The sequence below is a fragment of the Drosophila subpulchrella genome, chromosome X (genome assembly GCF_014743375.2).
Source record: "Drosophila subpulchrella strain 33 F10 #4 breed RU33 chromosome X, RU_Dsub_v1.1 Primary Assembly, whole genome shotgun sequence".
NCBI lineage: Eukaryota > Metazoa > Arthropoda > Insecta > Diptera > Drosophilidae > Drosophila > Drosophila subpulchrella.
In genome coordinates, this window is record NC_050613.1 from 14,741,220 (window position 1) to 14,759,204 (window position 17,985).

Consider the following 17,985-nt stretch of genomic DNA (forward strand, 5'->3'; position numbering starts at 1 on the left):
TTACCTTTCCATTGATGCCAAAGTTAACAAGATGTAAGTTCAAATTATGAATATATTTAACTTTTTTTTTGTGAAAATACTTTTGACCACCCTTGTATATTTGAAGCATTGTAGCCAAAAAAAACTTAAATCTGTAAATGCACCATTTAAACTAGTATGCCCAAAATTGACTTAAAAATATTTAGCTTATATAATAAGTAATCGGTAACAGGTTATCAGTAAGTTTTTTGTTATTATTTTTATGTTAAGATTAAGGTGCGCGAATATATTTTATTATAAAAACAATACTAAATCTAGTAAAAGAAACATAAAAATTTCAAATATAAGAGTAAGGTCTTAAATACTAAGTAATTATTATTTTTTCGATATATTATTATTGTACAGCTTAAAATACGCAATGTGTATTTGAGAAAACCAATTTCGAACAAAACCGTGACAGCTCCCTGGTAAATATCTGAGCATCTCTAGAATGAACTGGCGGTGAACTAGCCGCCAAATGAACACTTGTTGACAGAACCTCTCATAAATTGTTTATTATTTCGACAAGGGGACTGGGAATTGCGTGGATTGAATGAGAAGATGGTTTTCAAGTGCCAGGAGGACAGTTTCCTGAAGCAGGTTGGTCCTCAAATAAATTCGAAACCGTTTAATTACATAATTTGTAACCTAATTTGCTGCAGTTCAAGACGAAAGTCGTCAGCAGCGAGTTTGCCACCTTGGATTGGACGGATTCCAGTGGAAAAGTCGAAAAACTGAAGGGCTTCAATGTGATCTGCGAGGATACGATATTATTTCCCGAGGGCGGTGGTCAGCCCTGCGATTATGGAACGCTGGGTGGATTTCCCGTGAAGAATGTCCAGAGGAAGGGCTCCACGGCTGTTCACTTTGTGGTGTCCTCTACGAGCTTTGAGCAGGATGCCGAGGTCCTTCAGACACTGGACTACCAGAGGAGGCTGGATCACATGCAGCAGCACTCGGGACAGCACCTTATCACCGCCCTGTTCGACAGGGAGTTCAAGTACGATACCACCTCCTGGTCCCTGGGATCCAGTGTCTCCTACATCCAATTGAGTACGCCCCATTTGATAAGTCGCGAATCGCTGGACCTCATCGAACGGCAGGCCAACGAACTGATACGGGAGGGCCGTGAGGTTACGGTGGTACTGGTGGATCCCGAGGTGGCCCAGGAGTTCCAAGATGCCAGGGCCCCCAGGGGCTTGCCCAAGGATCACGAGGGCCTGGCCAGGGTGGTGCGCATCGAGGGCATCGAGAGCAACATGTGCTGCGGCACCCATGTCACGAATCTCTCACAGCTGCAGTGCATCAAGCTGCTCTACGCCGAAAAGGTCAAGACCAATATCTTGGTTCACTTTGTCGTGGGCGAGAGGGTGCTTGGAAAGCTGGGTGAGGTCTTTCAGCGCGAACAGCAGCTCACCCAGGCCTTGAAGTAAGTCTCTCTAGTAAAGTTCCCATTTCATATTAGTCTATATCACCTTTGTTTCCCAGAGGTGGTCCCGGCCAGCACTTGGAGCTTGTCCAGAAGCTGCAACAGAATGTTAAGGGCAACCGGAAGTACTTTCAGCAGCTGCTTAAGGACTTTGCCACCGCCGAGGCCGAACGGCTGGAGGATCTGCCGAAGAAGGAGCGTCCCAAGTACTTCGCCCTCCATCGACGAGATGGCATCGAGGTGGACTTCATCAACACATTCTTGCGGGTGGCCCCCGAGGGTATCTTCTACTTCCTGACCGTTTCCGAGGGCGTTGCCGCCGGCAGCAGTGCCAAGGGACATCTGGTGCTGCGCGGAGATCCGGAGATTGTCGAGAAGCTCGGTCCCCAGTTCATGGAACTCCTGGAGGGCAAGGGCAATGGCAAGGAGGGCAGTTTCCAGGGCAAGATTAACAATCTTGCTGGACTGCAGGACTGCCATGAGCTGCTGGATGCGCAATTCAAGCCAAAGAAGATCGTTGAAGCCCCAAAGCCTGCAAATGGAGCTCCGCTGGAGATTGAAGAGTAAATCAGCGCGGTAGCGACCCATCCAATATACAATATTTGTATGGTATTAAAATGATATTCGAGAATAAATGTTGCCTATTTTTATATCAACATTAGTAATCGTACTAGCCACGAAAGAAAAGATAGTATCACCTCTTCCTGTACTAAAAACATACATATATTGGTATTTCCTCGAGGGATTTCAACAGTGAACATGGTGTGAGGAAGAAGGGAGGGATCACAGGTAGTTGACATCGTAGTTGCGCATCTTCCATTTGAGTCGCCAGTACTGATTCCAGAAGCCCACGTCGATGATCCGCTCGTGGAAGTTGAGCAGGCCCACGGTTGTGTATTCGCAGATGGCCGGATAGGTGCAGTCGTCCTCGTCGTAGAGATCCACCCAGAGGATGGTGCAAATGCCCAGCGAAAGGAGTCGCAGTTTCTTCTGATTGATGGCCCTCTCCAGGGTTAACAGATAGTCGGCGGACACGGGATTCTGGAGTTCCGGCGGCACAGTAATCATCCGGTTTGTGGCTCCCCTCAGCAGGGTCATAAAGGCCTCGTCGTCGGGATTATTTAGACCGGCCTGGTAGAGGAACAGCATTCCGGTTCCATAGAGCAGGGCCTTTTTGGGTTTCGTGTAGGACTCGCGTACCACGCCGACCGCCACCTCCGAGTAGTCCCTGACCAGGCCGTTCCAGTACTGCACCCACTTCTCCACCACCGTGCCCTTGAAGCGCTCCGGCATCTGGACCCTGTCGGTCAATCTCTGGCGCAATGCCGTTATACGGCCACCCACGCGGAGGAACTGCATCTCCTGGCGGGTTTTCAGTGATCAATTTGGAAAAAACCAGGTGGACTCGAAAACCCCAGTGTTATGTTATCAAACGGAACAGCTGATTTGTTAGTGTGACCGTGCGCGGGAAGGCAGAGCCGCCGATAACGATATATCGCAATAGTATCCAGGAAATACTGGAAAAGGGTTTAAAGAAACTGCAAAAATAAATGCCGAAATCTGAAATGTAAAAGCCTCCCAGATTAAAAATTTGTGTAGTTCATTGCGATAGTCAGGCAAAACACTTTCTTTTTGGGCGGGAAAATGGGAATATCCAAAAATTCGCTAATAAAAATGTCAAGTTTTCAAGTCATATACCATTCATCATTCAAAGCTTGTGTGAATTGCACTCAAGTGCGAGTGCCCACACATCTCAAGGCTGAGCATTGTCAAATTTTAGAAAAGGGGCTTGAATAATTTATTAATTTTAAAAAAGTATCCATGCTCTTTATGCTATAATTGTGCTCACACCCATGCAAACACAATGGCGGGCAAGAAAATGTATTAAAATATATATATATAATTTTTATGTGGTCTATGCAAAATTTATTTAGGTTGCTCTCTTATTTCGCTTCCAAATTTGCGTTACTCCATTAAAAGAAGTTATCCATATGAAAAACACATAATATACCATAAGCATCATCAAAAGTGCCAGTACCATTAAATAAAAAACATTTCAACGAATTTTGGTTTAATTATAAATTTGAATTAATTATTTTGTTGGCCTTGTTTTAGTGTGAAATCATAGAATTCGGGATCAAAGTCATTTCGTTAGTTGGTCACACCGATAGGTTCGTATAACGCCTCCAAATATCGCGCTACCATAGCACCCGATAGGCTTGGAAAATATCGATAACCAAACATACAAATAATTGTTTTCATTGCGAATCGCCAGCGCTCTGTAAAACTTATGCATAAAACTCGCTATAACGCAAATAAGGGCAAGTAGAGCTGTTCAAAGAGACAAGGTGGGCCAATCGGAACAAACAGGGCGTGCAAATCGAGATTGAAAGGCGTTGAATCCCCAGAAAGTGAGGTGTGAGCGTACAATGCAATAATCGCTGCCATGCCAAAGGCCAAGGGATCAAGCTCCCTTGGATCGAAGGGACCATCCCGGAGAATATCTTCGGCAGACGTGGTGCCCCGGGGATCGTCGGGATCGGGAGGGACGGCGGGAGTGGCGGGGCCGCTCCAGAACTCCAAGCAGAAGCAGCCGGAGAAGAAGAAGGACTCGCTGGCAGCCAAGGAATGTGAGTACGACGCACTTCCCCCTCCAAAACGGCACATGTGCTCATTCCCGTGCACGAACAGTGGCGGGCATAAAAATACCACCACCATTATGCAGGATCACCATAGTTGGTATCCAATTAGTAATTTACAATTTTATCAAAGTATATCATTTGCATTTACTTTAGGGAAGTTAGGATACACGTGTTCATTTCCTTGCAAGCACAGTAGCGGGCAAACAAAACATGACTACGTTAATTAATTGAAGTAATTTTTGTTTGATTCAGGAAAGAAGTTTAACAAAATATAATATAATGAATCTTTCCATGCGAAATGTGAAAACATCTTCATTTGGAATGCATTTAACTAATTAATTCTGAAAACTAGTAACAAATTTAATATTTATCATAAAGCAAAGTATTTAGCCCTCATATATTAAAAGAAAATATAAAATAACGATCCTATTTATAAAATAATTGTGCTCAAACCCATGCAAACACAATGGCGGGCAAGGAAATTTATTTTCCCTCTTCACGGAAGGAAGTAACTCAATACATATATAAAAAAATATAAAAAAAAAAATATATAAAAAAAAAATGTATTAAAAAATAATATATATTTAATTTTTATTTGGTCTATGCAAAATAATTTTTGGGCCTTTTTGTTACACAATATTGAAAGAAGCAATGTTTCCCATACTTTGCGAATATAATACAATCAATTTTGAAACTTGTGAACTTTTTTTGGTTTGTAAACCTATTGGTAGTTTAAGCAACATGTACAGCTTTATATTATTTTTAAAATTTTAAGGAGTAGTATTAAATATAAACATTTTATCCCCATCAAATCTTTCTAATTATTTTTTTATGATCATATTTTCTCGTTTTCAGATGCAGTTAAGAGCAAGGAGCTTTTGAAGAAGGAGCCTGTGAAAGATGAGCCTGTGAAAGATGAGCCCGTGCAGGATCCGTCCACTGCCATCTCCTCCATCCCGGCGGTTGACAAGCTGCGTCGCTTCTGTTTTATTGGCTCCGCGGACGAGCCCGTCTATGCCACGCCCACGCTGGACCTCGCCGTCGAGACCAGCTTCGCGTCGCTGAAGGACCTCTGCTCTCAAGTGACCGAAGTAGAGCTGGCCGAGTGCCTGACGAGTGTCCTGGGCAGCGGACCGAATGCGGAGCACCTGCCGCGCCCAGACGAGCCCCTCCTCATCCTGGCCGTCTATCTCACCACGCGCGACGACGAAAAGGAGCGCAAGTTGGTGCGAAACAGGTTCGCCGATCTGATAACCCGCGAATCGCACCTGCTACTGTTCGTCCAGCTGGTGAAGCGAATCCAGAAACTGCTCGATCGCAAGACGCCCTTCAATCGCACGGTGCGCAAGGCCATCCTCGACTGGTATGGCAAGCAGCCATTGGACCGCCTCCTCCACCTGTGGTCGGTGGGCGACGGAACTCGTTGGTCGGCGCATCGCGATCTGCTGCACCGCTGTCACTTTCGGGATGGCGATTTCCGACCGGAAATCATGGCTGCCTTGCGGCTGCTCTCAACGTCGCCCAAGGAGCTATCGAATTGGCCCGCTTTCCTGGCGCCCCTTAGCAGTAGCCGCGGAATTATCGAGGGCGTGGTGAAGCTGCGTCTTCTGCAGGATTCCGAACAAGCTCTGCCCATTGTGAAGAAGCTTTCGCTGAGCTGGGAGCATGTGCCGCTCCAGCTGTTTAACGATCCCGGTCTGGCCAAGTTTCTTATACCACGCATGAGCTACGAGCAGCTCCTCCGCAGCTGGCCACGCCTCTCGCGAATGCAGCACCAGGTGCGCCACTTTGCCGAGCAGCTGCTGGACGAGAAGAAGCTGAAGGCGGGAAATGTGCCGCCCGTTCGATTGCTGCTGGAGGACATGCGTCTGAGGAAGCCCAGGAAGTTGGTGAGTGATCAAGGGTCCCAGGTTCTTTATATTTATTTATAATCCATACACTTAATAATAAATGCAACTTGTTTAGTACCCAACTTGTTTGCGGAAAGCGAGTTTTCTGCATAGCGTTTACGAGATATCCTTTGGCAAGAACAAGGCTCTCGGCAGGCGACTGCACATCACCCTTAATCTGGAGCAGCACTACCTAGGCAGTAAGTTCTGTCTCATCTCATTAAACTCAAAGTTTATACCATTCCCATCCGATTTTAGAATACCTCACCGGTCGCTGTCGTATGCTTAAATACATAGATGGCCTGGTGGCAATGGCCTTTGGTTACTTCCGTAGCGATCCCAAGGTGACGGTGCAGTTCTGGCACGATCGCAGTGGCCAGCTGAAGACGCTGCCCTGGACAAAGGAGATGACCGTGGCAGAGGCCACGTCCTGCTGCGTAGATCAGAAGGTGACAACTTAGCGTAATCAAAAAGAAACCATTTACCTAACCGTTTTCTTCTCCGCAGGTGCTTAAGATCAAGCAGTCGCTGACGGATATTTTGGACAGAGCGCTGGAGGATGAAAAGAACACGTACGATGTGTTTCTGGTGCTGGTGCCGGGAGCCGGGCGGGGAAATCCGGCGAATAGTTCCAAGAGCTTGGCTGCCCTGATGGATGAGTACCGCGAGAAGCGCAGCTCCAATGCCAAGTGAGTGCTTTATATATCTTTAATGGCAAAAAATCTACTTGATTAACCACCCCTTCTTTTTCCAGATTCATAATAGTGAGCCTGCGGCAGCACCACGGTTCCATGACCTATTCCGGCGAACGAAACGAGAACCTGCTGGAGCTGTGCAGCCTGGACGAGCACACGCCGCGGCTGATTAACGCCTTTGCTCGCAGAAAGTTCTACTAGACGTGGTAGAGGAGCAGCCTTTTGAATCACCGACGAATCCCAATTAATCGCACAGCTGCCAGCGCAAAGCAGTACCATTTGTTGAAGGACGGTGGCCATCGGTTCGTTGCCATCGGCCATCTCTCTCGCTTTCATAGACGCTAGGGCGCTCGGTCCACACACTCCCGTTCAGAATAGCTTTCATGTAACATAAATATAGGTCCTTGGTGTGTAATCATCGTAGAGCCAGGCCAACTTAATGCTACATACTTATGTACTAATAATGGTAGTAGTTACACCCCGGAATCCAGAATTGCAATCGGGTTAGTTAGATATTTTTTAACGCTCGTTTTGTGTAATGACCTTTGTATTCGTATTTGTATTAGTACCAGATTTGGTGGATTTATTTTTTGAAATCAAACTGAATCAACTGAACTGAACTCAATCTAAATTCAATTTGGATTAAAAACAATCTCAAAGCAAACGCAAGCGCAACCAACAAACAAAACAAAAAAGAAAAAAAAAAACAAAAAAACCGAAGAACAACAAATTGCCTTACAAACAAAAATGTTAGTAAAACTTTCATTTTAGTTTAGACTTTTTCAAAAATCGAATACTGGAACTGAAACTGAAACACAAATTATGGCATTTAGATAAAGTTAAAGTTAAATGTAAACTAATCATATGGCCTATGTATTGAATATTGAATAATAATCTAACGTAACATTAAAATAGTCCAAGTCAAAGCAATAATCCCCAACAACTAAGCAAATCCAGTTAATGCCTCAGATCGATCATAGATTTATGTTGTGCTCGAATAGAATCGAATTAAATTAGCTAAATAGTCGAAACGCGTACAAGGCAAAAAATATAAAAAGAAAATGGAAAATGAAAACTCCCAATGTGCCATACACACACCACAAAACCATGCAACCCAACTTACACACACCCCATACACTCGAACAGTATATTTATTAGGATTGTGAAAAAACGCCGAACCGAAACCATATGGAGAACAATAACGAAACGACGAGCAAACGCTACCAAATTGACTAAAATTAGTTAAGTGAAATTATACTCAAATTACGATTAAATTACATTTACTTGTATAGAAAACATAGCAACCAATTTGGAAGTTAAGCAAAATCCAACCGAAAATAGGGAAATCGAAAACGAAATTAATTAACCAGAAATCGAAACGATACGAAAGAAAATAGGAAATATTTCCACGGACATTTCTAACCAAATGTTTCCACACGCGTCTGTGAAGTAAACCGTTGTGATCGCTTTAAATTTTGATTTAAACAAAACATAAATACAAAACAGGAAACTACTGAATACAAAATGCAGAAAAGCCGGTACACAATCCGCAAACAGGCAGCTCTAAGTTATTCTATATAGTTTGTGAACTCAAAATCAGTAGGAGCGTAACCGAAAAGTACCTATACAACAAAAGCTAAACTAAAACTGAAACTTATACTGCAGAGCCAACCAATTGAACTCCAAAAATCCAGCAGAACTACACAAGTATTCAACTGAACCGCGCTGCCTGAGAAGAATCAAGGATAAGGTAGATCAAAGGAGCTGAATTGGAAGAAAGGATCTACGGACTACCGCAGAGTGTATACACTTTACAGATTGTTGAGAAGAAATCTGATTTGAATTTATTGTTACTAATGTTAAGGCTCATTTGTGCCCTCTTTGAAAGAGGATTAACCATAAGGAAAATTGAAAGAGACCCAACCAAAAACACTGTGAAATGTGTCACCGCCTATGTTTTTCCCCCTTATTCTGTGGTCTTTTATAATTTTATTTGACATTTACTTTAGTTTAAGATTCTAAAATTTGTTTATCGGCTTAAGCACAAAATTTTGTGGTCCGAAGTATATAAGATATCTATACGTATGAATTTACGCATTCCAATTTGAACATTTTTCATTATTTTTGTATTATTAGCCTTAAACCATTATCCTATTATTGTTACCACATAAGTGAACATTTCAGTTTGTAAAGTGTATCCCACACAGGAACGCAAACCAAACAGTTAAAACAGTAAAGTTACCGAAAAGTTGAACAGTGAAAAATAAGTTAAACAATAAAAAAAAAAAATGCCAAGGAAACACATTTCAGTTAAAAGAAATTTAAATAAGAAAAATTATTGTTGATCAAATCAAATAAATTTAAAGGAAACTAAAAATAAAACGAACACGAAAACTAAAACTGAAACTGAAATCGACTCGAAACGAAACGAATTGAATTAAATCCGTAGTAAAACAGCAACAAGAAGCAAAACATCATGTGATATCTATTTCAAAAATAAATCAATTGACAAACTAAAGAGAAACCCTAACCATAACAAAAGCAGAATATAGTAAAATTAGCCTAAAGCCACAAAGCGTTCAGAAAGCAGAGTTTCGAAGACAAAGATTCTTATAATTTCCCGTTGAAGAGTTACGTAAGATCCCGAACCACAGATCCATATTGATTATTAAAACACACACATCAGCAATACATGGCTCGACTTTGACTCTCTCTATCTCTTTCTCGCCCCCGCACTCTATCTCTTTCTGTCTGTAGTGTTAGTCGAAATTCGGATTGTACGCGCGTTCCCAAAATGTTCAACTCCTTGCTAACGTATTCCAGAAGGTTTTTTATAAGCATATACATAAACGTATACATACTTCTTATACACTAATCTAGGCTAACGTTGAATAAATTCTGAATGATTCGAACAGCACTCGCCATTAGCGTTTACTGGGTGGTATTGGTAATATATTTCTTACCCCTAGGTTTGTGGGATTCTGTTAAGATCGTTTTCCTTGTGTACAAGCTGTTATATGGATTTATTTATTATTAAAGAAGCGTAGTAAGTATTAATTATGTTGGTCAAATTTTTATTGTGCCCAAAAAATATTTCAGAACGTTTTTAATAATACACAGACTCCTTATAAACTAATATAGGCAATTATGCCTGAAGATCCGAATAGCACTTACAATTTTCTTCTATTGGGGCTATAAAGGCGGGATTTTTTGCTTTTCTTTTTCCATTTTTCATTCGATTACATAAATCTCCATTTGTATTGATCATGAAATATATATTCTCCACTATCTCCTTGCTCTTTTCAATCTATGATTATATTTTGTCCTGTTTTTTGAAAAAAATATATAGATATAGATATTCCTTTTTCTGAATTTTCATTTATTATGCTTCACGTATCTTCTGTTTATTTGACTATACCATTTATTCGACTCTTCCTTCTGTTAATTCTTGCATTTGTAAGATATGGTAGTCTTTTTAATATAGATCAAATTAAATAGATCATCTTAATTTTTCGTGAAAATCTTTGAAACGTAATTTTTTTTAGTTTTCTTTTGTGATGCCGCTTCTTGTTTTTGCAGGGTATATCTTGTATTACCATTTTTGAAGAGAGGCGTGTTATCACAGGAGTTTTGTGATTTGTTTTATCTGTTTTACCTTTTTTCTCTGTGTATGTGTGACTCTGATTTTTGATCTCTTTTTCTTCCTGTTTTCGAAATCATTTTGCAATACAACTTTTGAAGATGTGCCTATTGAAGAAGAGCCTACTTATTCTCCGTGATTATACCAGCTGGTCCGCAAACGTATAGCTGCTGTTGGTCCCGATCCCTGAGGGGCTTGAAGCCCAGCTCGTCGGTGGGCACGCCGTACTGCTTCAGTTTGCACTCGTAGGTCTCCAGGAGGTCGTCGTGGGCCTTACGGGCCTTGGCCACCTCGTAGCGCAGGTCCAGTATGATCTTGTTCTTCTCATCGACGATGTTGCCCACCCGTTCGTCCAAGCTGGTCAGCTTCTCAGCGAAATTCGGGGCACAAGTGGCGATCGTTTCGTGCAGGACAATGCTGCGCTTCTCGTCCTCGCGCATCAAGGCGGCGATCTTGCGCTCCAAAAGGACATTCTTCAGCCCCGTCTTCTGCTGCAGCTCCACGATGACGTCGTTGAAGCGCTCCTTGAGTCCCTCGCGTTCCGCCACCAATGAATCGTTACGCAGGATCAGGGTCTCCGCCTCCCACGTGAGACCCTTGACCTTCTTCTCCAGCCGCGTGTTGCGCACCTTGAGGCGGCTCAGCTGCTGTTTGTCCCGCTCGTAGAACTCCAGCTTGCGGCGGTACTCGTTCAACTGGATATTGGCATGCTCCAGCGGCTCCTTCAGTCGCCGATTCTCCGCCGCCGTGTCCGCGGCGATCCTGTCCGATCTCTCCGCCTGCTTGCGCAGGTGCTCCAGCTGCTCCTTCATGCTGCCAATCAGCGCCAGGTTGTTCAGCGTGATGTCGTTGTAGTAGTTCTTCATGTCGTTGAAGGCCAGGTCGTGGTGGTCCTGCAGGTCCTTGATCTGCTGGTTCTTGCGCTCCTCCACCTCGAACATCTGGGTGCCGTAGAAGAGGTCCAGTTTGGCCTTCTGCTCGATCATTTTCTCCTCGTGCAGCATCTCGTTGTCCTTGCGCTCGCGCTCGAACGTGATGCGCTGCTCCCTGTCAGGATGCAGAAAACAATTAATTTGTAAAAAATTTAATGTTTATTTCAAAATTTTGAAGGCCTTAGAAATGCAAAGCAGTCGAAAAACGAAACATTGGCGGCGGATTTTGAGTATTTTACATGCAGATCTTGTTTATAAACTTGAATTTAAACTTTGAATAATTTGTACTATATTTTTTTTAACATGTATTAAATAAAATATTAAAACAATGGAAAAAAAATGTAATGCTAGCATCTTATATTAGGTATGTAACAGTGCTAAATACAAATGTAAATTGTAAATTAGCAACAGTTTTTTGAGTATATATTTTTCAAACACTAAAATTTAATTAAATTAAAATACAGTAATTAGAAAAAAAAATTAAAAGTATTAAATATTTTAACATTTACTAACAATTTATTTCAAGAAAAAACTGAAAATTTGGCTGGCAAGGGTTGTGCAACCGGATTGGGACTGGGATTAATGTTTTTGAGAGGGTACCCACAGCAGCTTCTCGTTGAAATGGGCCTCCATTTGGCGCAGCTGCATCTCGCTCATCTCCATCCTTTCGCGGAGCATCCTGCGCAGCTGGCGCTTGTCCCTTTGCAGCTCGTTCTCCTGGAGGACATGGTGCTCCTGGGCCAACTTAAGCTGGGTCATCGCCTCAGCCCGAACCTCGCCCAGTTTATTGTGATTCTCGAACTGCAGATGCTTCATCTGCTGCATCACATGCTTTGTGTCGATGTCAGCAAGGTCCTGCGTGGCCTCAATCTCCTTGTCCTTCTGCTGCAGCTCATAGCGGGTTTCATCTAAACAGATCAATTATTGTTTTAATAATCCCCAGGTGAAATATATGTTTTTTTGATAAGTGCTAGGATACGCATTTTGATACTACCCTTGTCGGAAATATTCAAAACTCACCCAGCTGCTGTCGCGTAATCTCCCAAAAAGTGCGGATCTTGTCCCGCTCCAACTGGAAGTAGTTCCGCTCCTCCCGCTCCCGATCCATTTCCGCCTTCAGCCGGAGGGCAAAGGCCTCCAGCTGGTCGCGGGTCATCGCTGAGGTGTCCACGCCATCGATGAGCACTGAGAAGGGTTTTAAAATGGTTATAATCAGATTTTCCGATGTCAGAAAGAATATATCACAATCACATGCAAAATAAATAAGACAATTTCAATTTGTAACTACAGTTTGTTAGTTATATTTGGGAAATCGCAGCCACTTTAAGCTTATTATTTAATTCTTGACTTTCTTATTTTCCAATGTTTCGGACAAGTGAAAAGTGGGTGAGTGAAATAGTTTTTGTCCGCATATTTGGGGTTCCCGGCTTTATGGCAATTTAATGAGAGCGGCACGCCTGGGCACCCCTCTACTTCCCCTTTTTCCCCATTTCCGCCATTTTGGCCCCTGCCACGCCCCTTTTCCTTAGCCACTGCCCGCATATGTGGCCCAGCAGCAGACCGTGTTGTAATTGTTTTCTGTAATTGGCATCGTTGGCCGGCTGGTGCCAGGACTCGTACTAGGAGGGACTACTAGGACTACCAGGACTACTAGGACTCAAACTAGAAAACACACGGCAGAAAATCGCCTAATAATATGGATTTCATTTGGGTGGAAAAAAATGTTGGAAGCTATAAAATCGGAAAAGTAAAACAAGTAAAAAATGGTTGGCAGTGCTATGATTATAATTAACCAACGACTTGATTTCCATTAAAATGATCAAAAATGTAGAAAAAATTCTAATTAAAATGAGATCTCCTTTAAATATTGTTGGCAAGCCGTATTTTGCTCTTCTCTTTGGAAACTTAATCGTAGAAAATTCAAAATAGCTAATATCCCTTGATTCTCCTAACTTATGAATCTAAAATCCAAGAAATTCTTGTTATTTACTCTATAAGCCATAGGTATAAAATTGCGATATTTTTCCCAGTGCATGCATAGAAACAATTATGTGCGTTAGATGTCCTAGAGAGTGGCGTGGGGTCAGGGGTTAGGGGTCGTTGGAAAATGCAGTGTGCTCACTCGTGGAAATTAAGTGGACAGTTTGGCCCCCCATTTTTTCCCTTTTAATTTTTGGGCTGCAAGGCACCGCCAGAGCAATTGCATCGGGCATTTCTTGTCCACAGTTCTCCCCCTGCTCCTCCTGCCCCCTTCTGAACCCATCTTCCCTCCTCACGCAGATTATCGTTATTTACTAATTGTTTTGCTTGGCCTTTTTAAATTGCCCTGAATGACCAATGTCCGCCATTCCAGCAGGCCAGCTACCCAACTACCCAACTGCCCAGTGGCACCCTGCTGCCATTAATGTTCCGAAAATGAATTGCCAGGCAGGCCTCGTCCTTGTTCCGTTTGTCTCCTCGTTGGGAGAGGCTTTAACAGCCGGAGTCCTTAAAGAGGACCCAGAATAAATTCTGGAATGACTCACTAATTTCGTAAATCAAGTATCTAACATGCGAGAAGGGAAACCATTATTTCTTAATGGCTTCCCACAAATATTTCAATTTGAATTTGGCAATAAAAGGTAACTTAATTAGGATTTAGCTTCACTTACCTGGCAATTTTTTGCCCTTCTTGCCCTTTTTACCCTTTGGCGGCTGTAAAACAATAATATTAAAATTTAAAATAATTATAGACACACAAATTTGTAATTATCAAAATGTATAATATTAAATACCTACTTAATATCAGTTTACTTGTTTTATATTTTTATAGTTAAAGTAAATAATCCCTGCTCAGTATTATATATCAATAAATATTAATACAAATAACAACCTGTAAGTATCAGCTTACTTTTTCTATATCATTAAATTTAGAGTGAATAATCCCTGCACAGTACTATAGTACTGTAATAAATAAATTTACAAACGATATCAGCTTAGTCTTTCCTTATCATTAAATTTAAAGTGAATAAGCCCTGCACAGTGCATTAATAAATAAAGACTCAAAAGCCAACCTGTAAGTCCTAAAGTGCAACTAAAATAAATCCTGAAAAATGAAATAAAAAAAACTAAGACCCCAGCTGAGCTGGAATCTGGAAGTTGAAGTCGCCGCTGAACTTGCCCCAAAGAATTTCCACATTTGTCTATGCAAATTGAATGAGTTCTCCCCGCAGGAGAATGAAAATGAAAATGGGGGCTTGCGCAATTGTCGTCTGCAGCTCGCAACTATTTTTCGCACTTTAAATCCTTTAACAACGTTTAATTCGATTCCCTTCACGTGGGAGAAAGGCGGAGAAATGCGGAGAAAGCGGGGAGCTGCCATCGTCGCTTTAAATAATGTGATGGCGCGGCTTTCAAAACAATTTCGCAACAGCTGTTGGCTGTTGGATGCTGGCTTATTGCATATTTTATGACTGCAAATTATTCAAAAATTTTCGAAGCCGCCTGCGCCCGTCGTCGACCGCGCTTTTGCCATGTCCAAAGGCGCAAAGTATATATACATATAAATATAAATATATGTAGCGGATGGAAAAAAGGCGGATATGTATATGTTGGGGGCAGGTCTATACATAAACAAATGATCGAAAATAGACAACCAGCGGAAGAATGGGTGTCGAGGGGGCTCGAAGGACTCCTGCTTGGCTGCAATAAATGCACAGTGGAGCCACGCTAACACGAAACCCCTGAGCCAAAAGGAAATTACCGGATATAATTATTAAAATCAATTTTCAATAAGTAAAGTAAAGTAAGTAAAATTAAAGGCTATTTCTTTCTTATTTTAATATAACAGAAGATCTCTAAGGACTTATTTTGGTTATGATTTTACCTACATTAAAAAATAAAAAATTGGTTTCCTTACTTCGAAAAGGGGCTTTAATTTTTAAAGTTCTCACCAAAATGAAAACATTAAAAATGATGTTGAGAGAAAGTAATATGTAACCAAAGAACTTTTTTAGCTCGGCTACAAATTAGTGATTTAAGGTTTTTGTAAAATAAATAAAAAAGAGATCGAATGTAAGTGAGTACAGCCGATATTCGATTTTTCTCAAAGCTGAAATCCACTCAATTTCGTTGGCCTGCGGGAAATTACCGCCGAGGCTTCACTGTTTGGCCACTCGCAAAGTGCAGTTTGTATATGCAGCAACAGCAACAGCCTGGCTTGGCATGAAAAATTGAATGCGCCGCTTGCAGTGCAACTGAAACTGGAAACTGAAAAAATGTAAAGCTGAAAAACTGAGACTGAAGGGAGCTGCGGCACGGAACGGAACCGGAAATCGGAAATCGGAAGGAGGCGGAAGCTGCTGGCCAAGCAGTGTGGCCATAAGGATGCACTGCTTTTGTTGATGTGATTTAACAACTTATTACTCACCATGCTGCTCGCGGTGCTCCCTCTTTATGATTCTTTTGCCGAAAGAAGAGGACCGCCTTCCTCTGGTTTTTACGGCCAACTAAGCCGTTGATGTCCTGCCGTCCAACAACAAAACAAATGTATCGATAAAGCAGTTGGCAACGTGTGGTTGTGGTAGTTGGTGTGGGTGTATGTGTAACCGGGCAACCGAAAGCAAAGGTTAAAGGCTAAAACGTTGTTTTTTTTCGGGCTCACTCTTGTCTCGATTATTTTCCGGGGGAGCGAAAGGGAAAGAGCTGGAAAAAATGAAAAAGTTATGGGGAATTTTTACAGTTATCACCTGGGTTTCTGGGGGGGAGAAGGTTTTTGAATGCGTAAAACCTTTTAATCGTTAGAGGAATGTTATTTTAAGCTGTGGATTTTTAAAATTAGGAAAGCCCAACTTATACATATATTACATGTATTAATTCTTAAAAATAAATTTATAATATTCTTGTAAATATTATAGCTAATATTATGTATACCTAAATTCGGAATAGGAGTCTAAGTTGACCAGAACAAACTACAACCACTTTTGGTGGGAATCTGGTGCTTTATATAGTGCCCGGCATTAGTTTGCTGCCCAAGCCAGTGAAACCCGAAAAGCCAAGCCAGACCAGACTCTTTCTCTTATCGCCGTCTGCTGTCTGCTTCCTATAAATGGTCTCTAGAACTTTCCCCCCACTTTCCCCACCGGATTTTCCACCCTGCATTCCCCTTGCATCTGTTTGTTTATTCGCCCGTTTGTTTGGCGGACTTTAAATGCTGGTGGCACTGCAGTCTCTGCTCTTGACTGGCTAATTTGATGATTTCGTGAAATACGATATTATCAGGAAGCTGGCAGATCCTCGGCTCCTTTGAGCACTGCTTGATGGTCCCGAAAATCTCGCTCGAATCAACTTTATTAGTCCGTTGAACAAAATGGCACCTATGGCTTGGAAATTCCCCCAGAAACTCCGGCATTTTCTCGCCTTAATTAATGTCGACTGTGGGCGGGGCTGGATGGGCAAACAAAGGGCGGTGGGCTCTCCGGTTAAATGTTTTAATTGAAATTAATAACCGCAGCCAGTTGGCCAGTCGAGCAGTTTGAGCAGTCGGCAGTTGAGACGAGAACCCCGTGGCTTTCGCATGAAACAACATTTTGGGACCCGGCACACAGACACCGAGAATTTTCAATTGTTTTCATTAAAAGTCAATTTCTGATAGCGAAGATGCTGCTGCCAGTGCACAGAGAGAAAAACAAAAAGAAATATTCATTTTATAAATACTTTTATCTTAAAAAAAAAAAATTTAAAGGACAATCAAAAAAAATACCTTTCCTCATTTCAACTAATTTTTAAAAAATGTATAATAATCTGAATGGTGGAATTAAAATGAAACACATTAAATGAATATGGGATTCTTGTTAAAAATACTTTTTATAAAAGGTTATGTAAGAAAAATAGAAATAACATTATTTATTTTATAATAAAAAGTAAAAACTCGAATAAAATTATAATTTTAATAACATAGTGTGGTCTAAGCTTTAAAGATATTAATTAAATATCCCATTTCCTACTTTTAAAGCGAAATGAATTTTTTTTTGTGTATCGTACCCCTTTTTTGCCTCTTTTCCTTCTGCCCCGCATAATTTTTGTTTCATTTTATTCTGGCCAACGGCTGCGGTCGGTCATGGCCCATTGAGTTCCGTAACGGCTGTCAAGGGTTAAGGCGGGTGGCAGTGGGGGAGGGGCTGGGGAAAGCACTGATTGAAAGTGAAAGTATTTAAAATATGATTAGAAAATTTGCTTATCGAGGTCGAGGTGTGGTTCGCTTTAAGGCGATTTCTTTAAAAGGCAGCCAAATTTAATTAGCCTACTACAAGTCCTCAAAAAATGTAATGGTGTGTACTTACAAACTTTCAACCAAAAATATCTGCTATTCCGAGCACTTATGTAGGAACAATAAAAGAATAATAATTAAACCTTAAAAGAATGGTTAAACTTTGGTTACTGTATTTATATACTAATAAAAATAATTTTTCGTCAATAAATTTGATATTAGAACTTTTTTATGTTAAAGGTGCGATCGTCACTATTTTTTACCTCGGTAAGCGGTATTTTTGTTTGATTTTATAAATAACATTTTGAGGTCAATTTTCTCGCCCGCATCTTAAGCTAAAAGTGGTACAGTTAAGCCTAAGAAACGTATGAAAAATTAACCAACTTTTTGTTTAGCATGAGGACGAAAAAAAATAGGCTTTGTACTTTAACTTTCGGCTATAAAGCAACAAAACCCGTAAATTTCTATTAGGGTGATCAGGTTTATTGGGGTG

General features: G+C 41.5%; 4 protein-coding genes across 4 annotated transcripts; 2 read left to right on the forward strand and 2 right to left on the reverse strand.

Moving 5' to 3' along the window:
- The first annotated feature begins 480 nt into the window (after window positions 1-480).
- LOC119557628 (alanyl-tRNA editing protein Aarsd1-A) lies at window positions 481-2,078 on the forward strand. The gene is made up of 3 exons (XM_037870457.1): window positions 481-618; window positions 681-1,447; window positions 1,507-2,078. The coding sequence occupies exons 1-3, from the start codon at window positions 580-582 to the stop codon at window positions 2,012-2,014; spliced, it is 1,314 nt and encodes a 437-aa protein (XP_037726385.1). The 5' UTR covers window positions 481-579; the 3' UTR covers window positions 2,015-2,078.
- Window positions 2,079-2,143: 65 nt separating this feature from the next.
- On the reverse strand, window positions 2,144-2,907 carry LOC119557629 (mitochondrial import inner membrane translocase subunit Tim29). The gene has a single exon (XM_037870458.1). It carries the CDS (start codon window positions 2,804-2,806, stop codon window positions 2,231-2,233), a length of 576 nt encoding a protein of 191 aa, XP_037726386.1. The 5' UTR covers window positions 2,807-2,907; the 3' UTR covers window positions 2,144-2,230.
- Window positions 2,908-3,682: 775 nt separating this feature from the next.
- LOC119556605 lies at window positions 3,683-7,730 on the forward strand. The gene is made up of 6 exons (XM_037868918.1): window positions 3,683-4,077; window positions 4,945-5,978; window positions 6,055-6,178; window positions 6,237-6,427; window positions 6,486-6,667; window positions 6,733-7,730. The coding sequence occupies exons 1-6, from the start codon at window positions 3,894-3,896 to the stop codon at window positions 6,872-6,874; spliced, it is 1,857 nt and encodes a 618-aa protein (XP_037724846.1). The 5' UTR covers window positions 3,683-3,893; the 3' UTR covers window positions 6,875-7,730.
- A 2,321-nt stretch (window positions 7,731-10,051) lies between these two features.
- LOC119556789 (dynein regulatory complex subunit 4) lies at window positions 10,052-15,947 on the reverse strand. The gene is made up of 5 exons (XM_037869225.1): window positions 15,654-15,947; window positions 13,897-13,939; window positions 12,266-12,430; window positions 11,850-12,153; window positions 10,052-11,360 (listed from the first exon to the last, which is right to left on the reverse strand). Exons 1-5 carry the CDS (start codon window positions 15,654-15,656, stop codon window positions 10,436-10,438), a joined length of 1,440 nt encoding a protein of 479 aa, XP_037725153.1. The 5' UTR covers window positions 15,657-15,947; the 3' UTR covers window positions 10,052-10,435.
- Window positions 15,948-17,985: the final 2,038 nt, after the last annotated feature.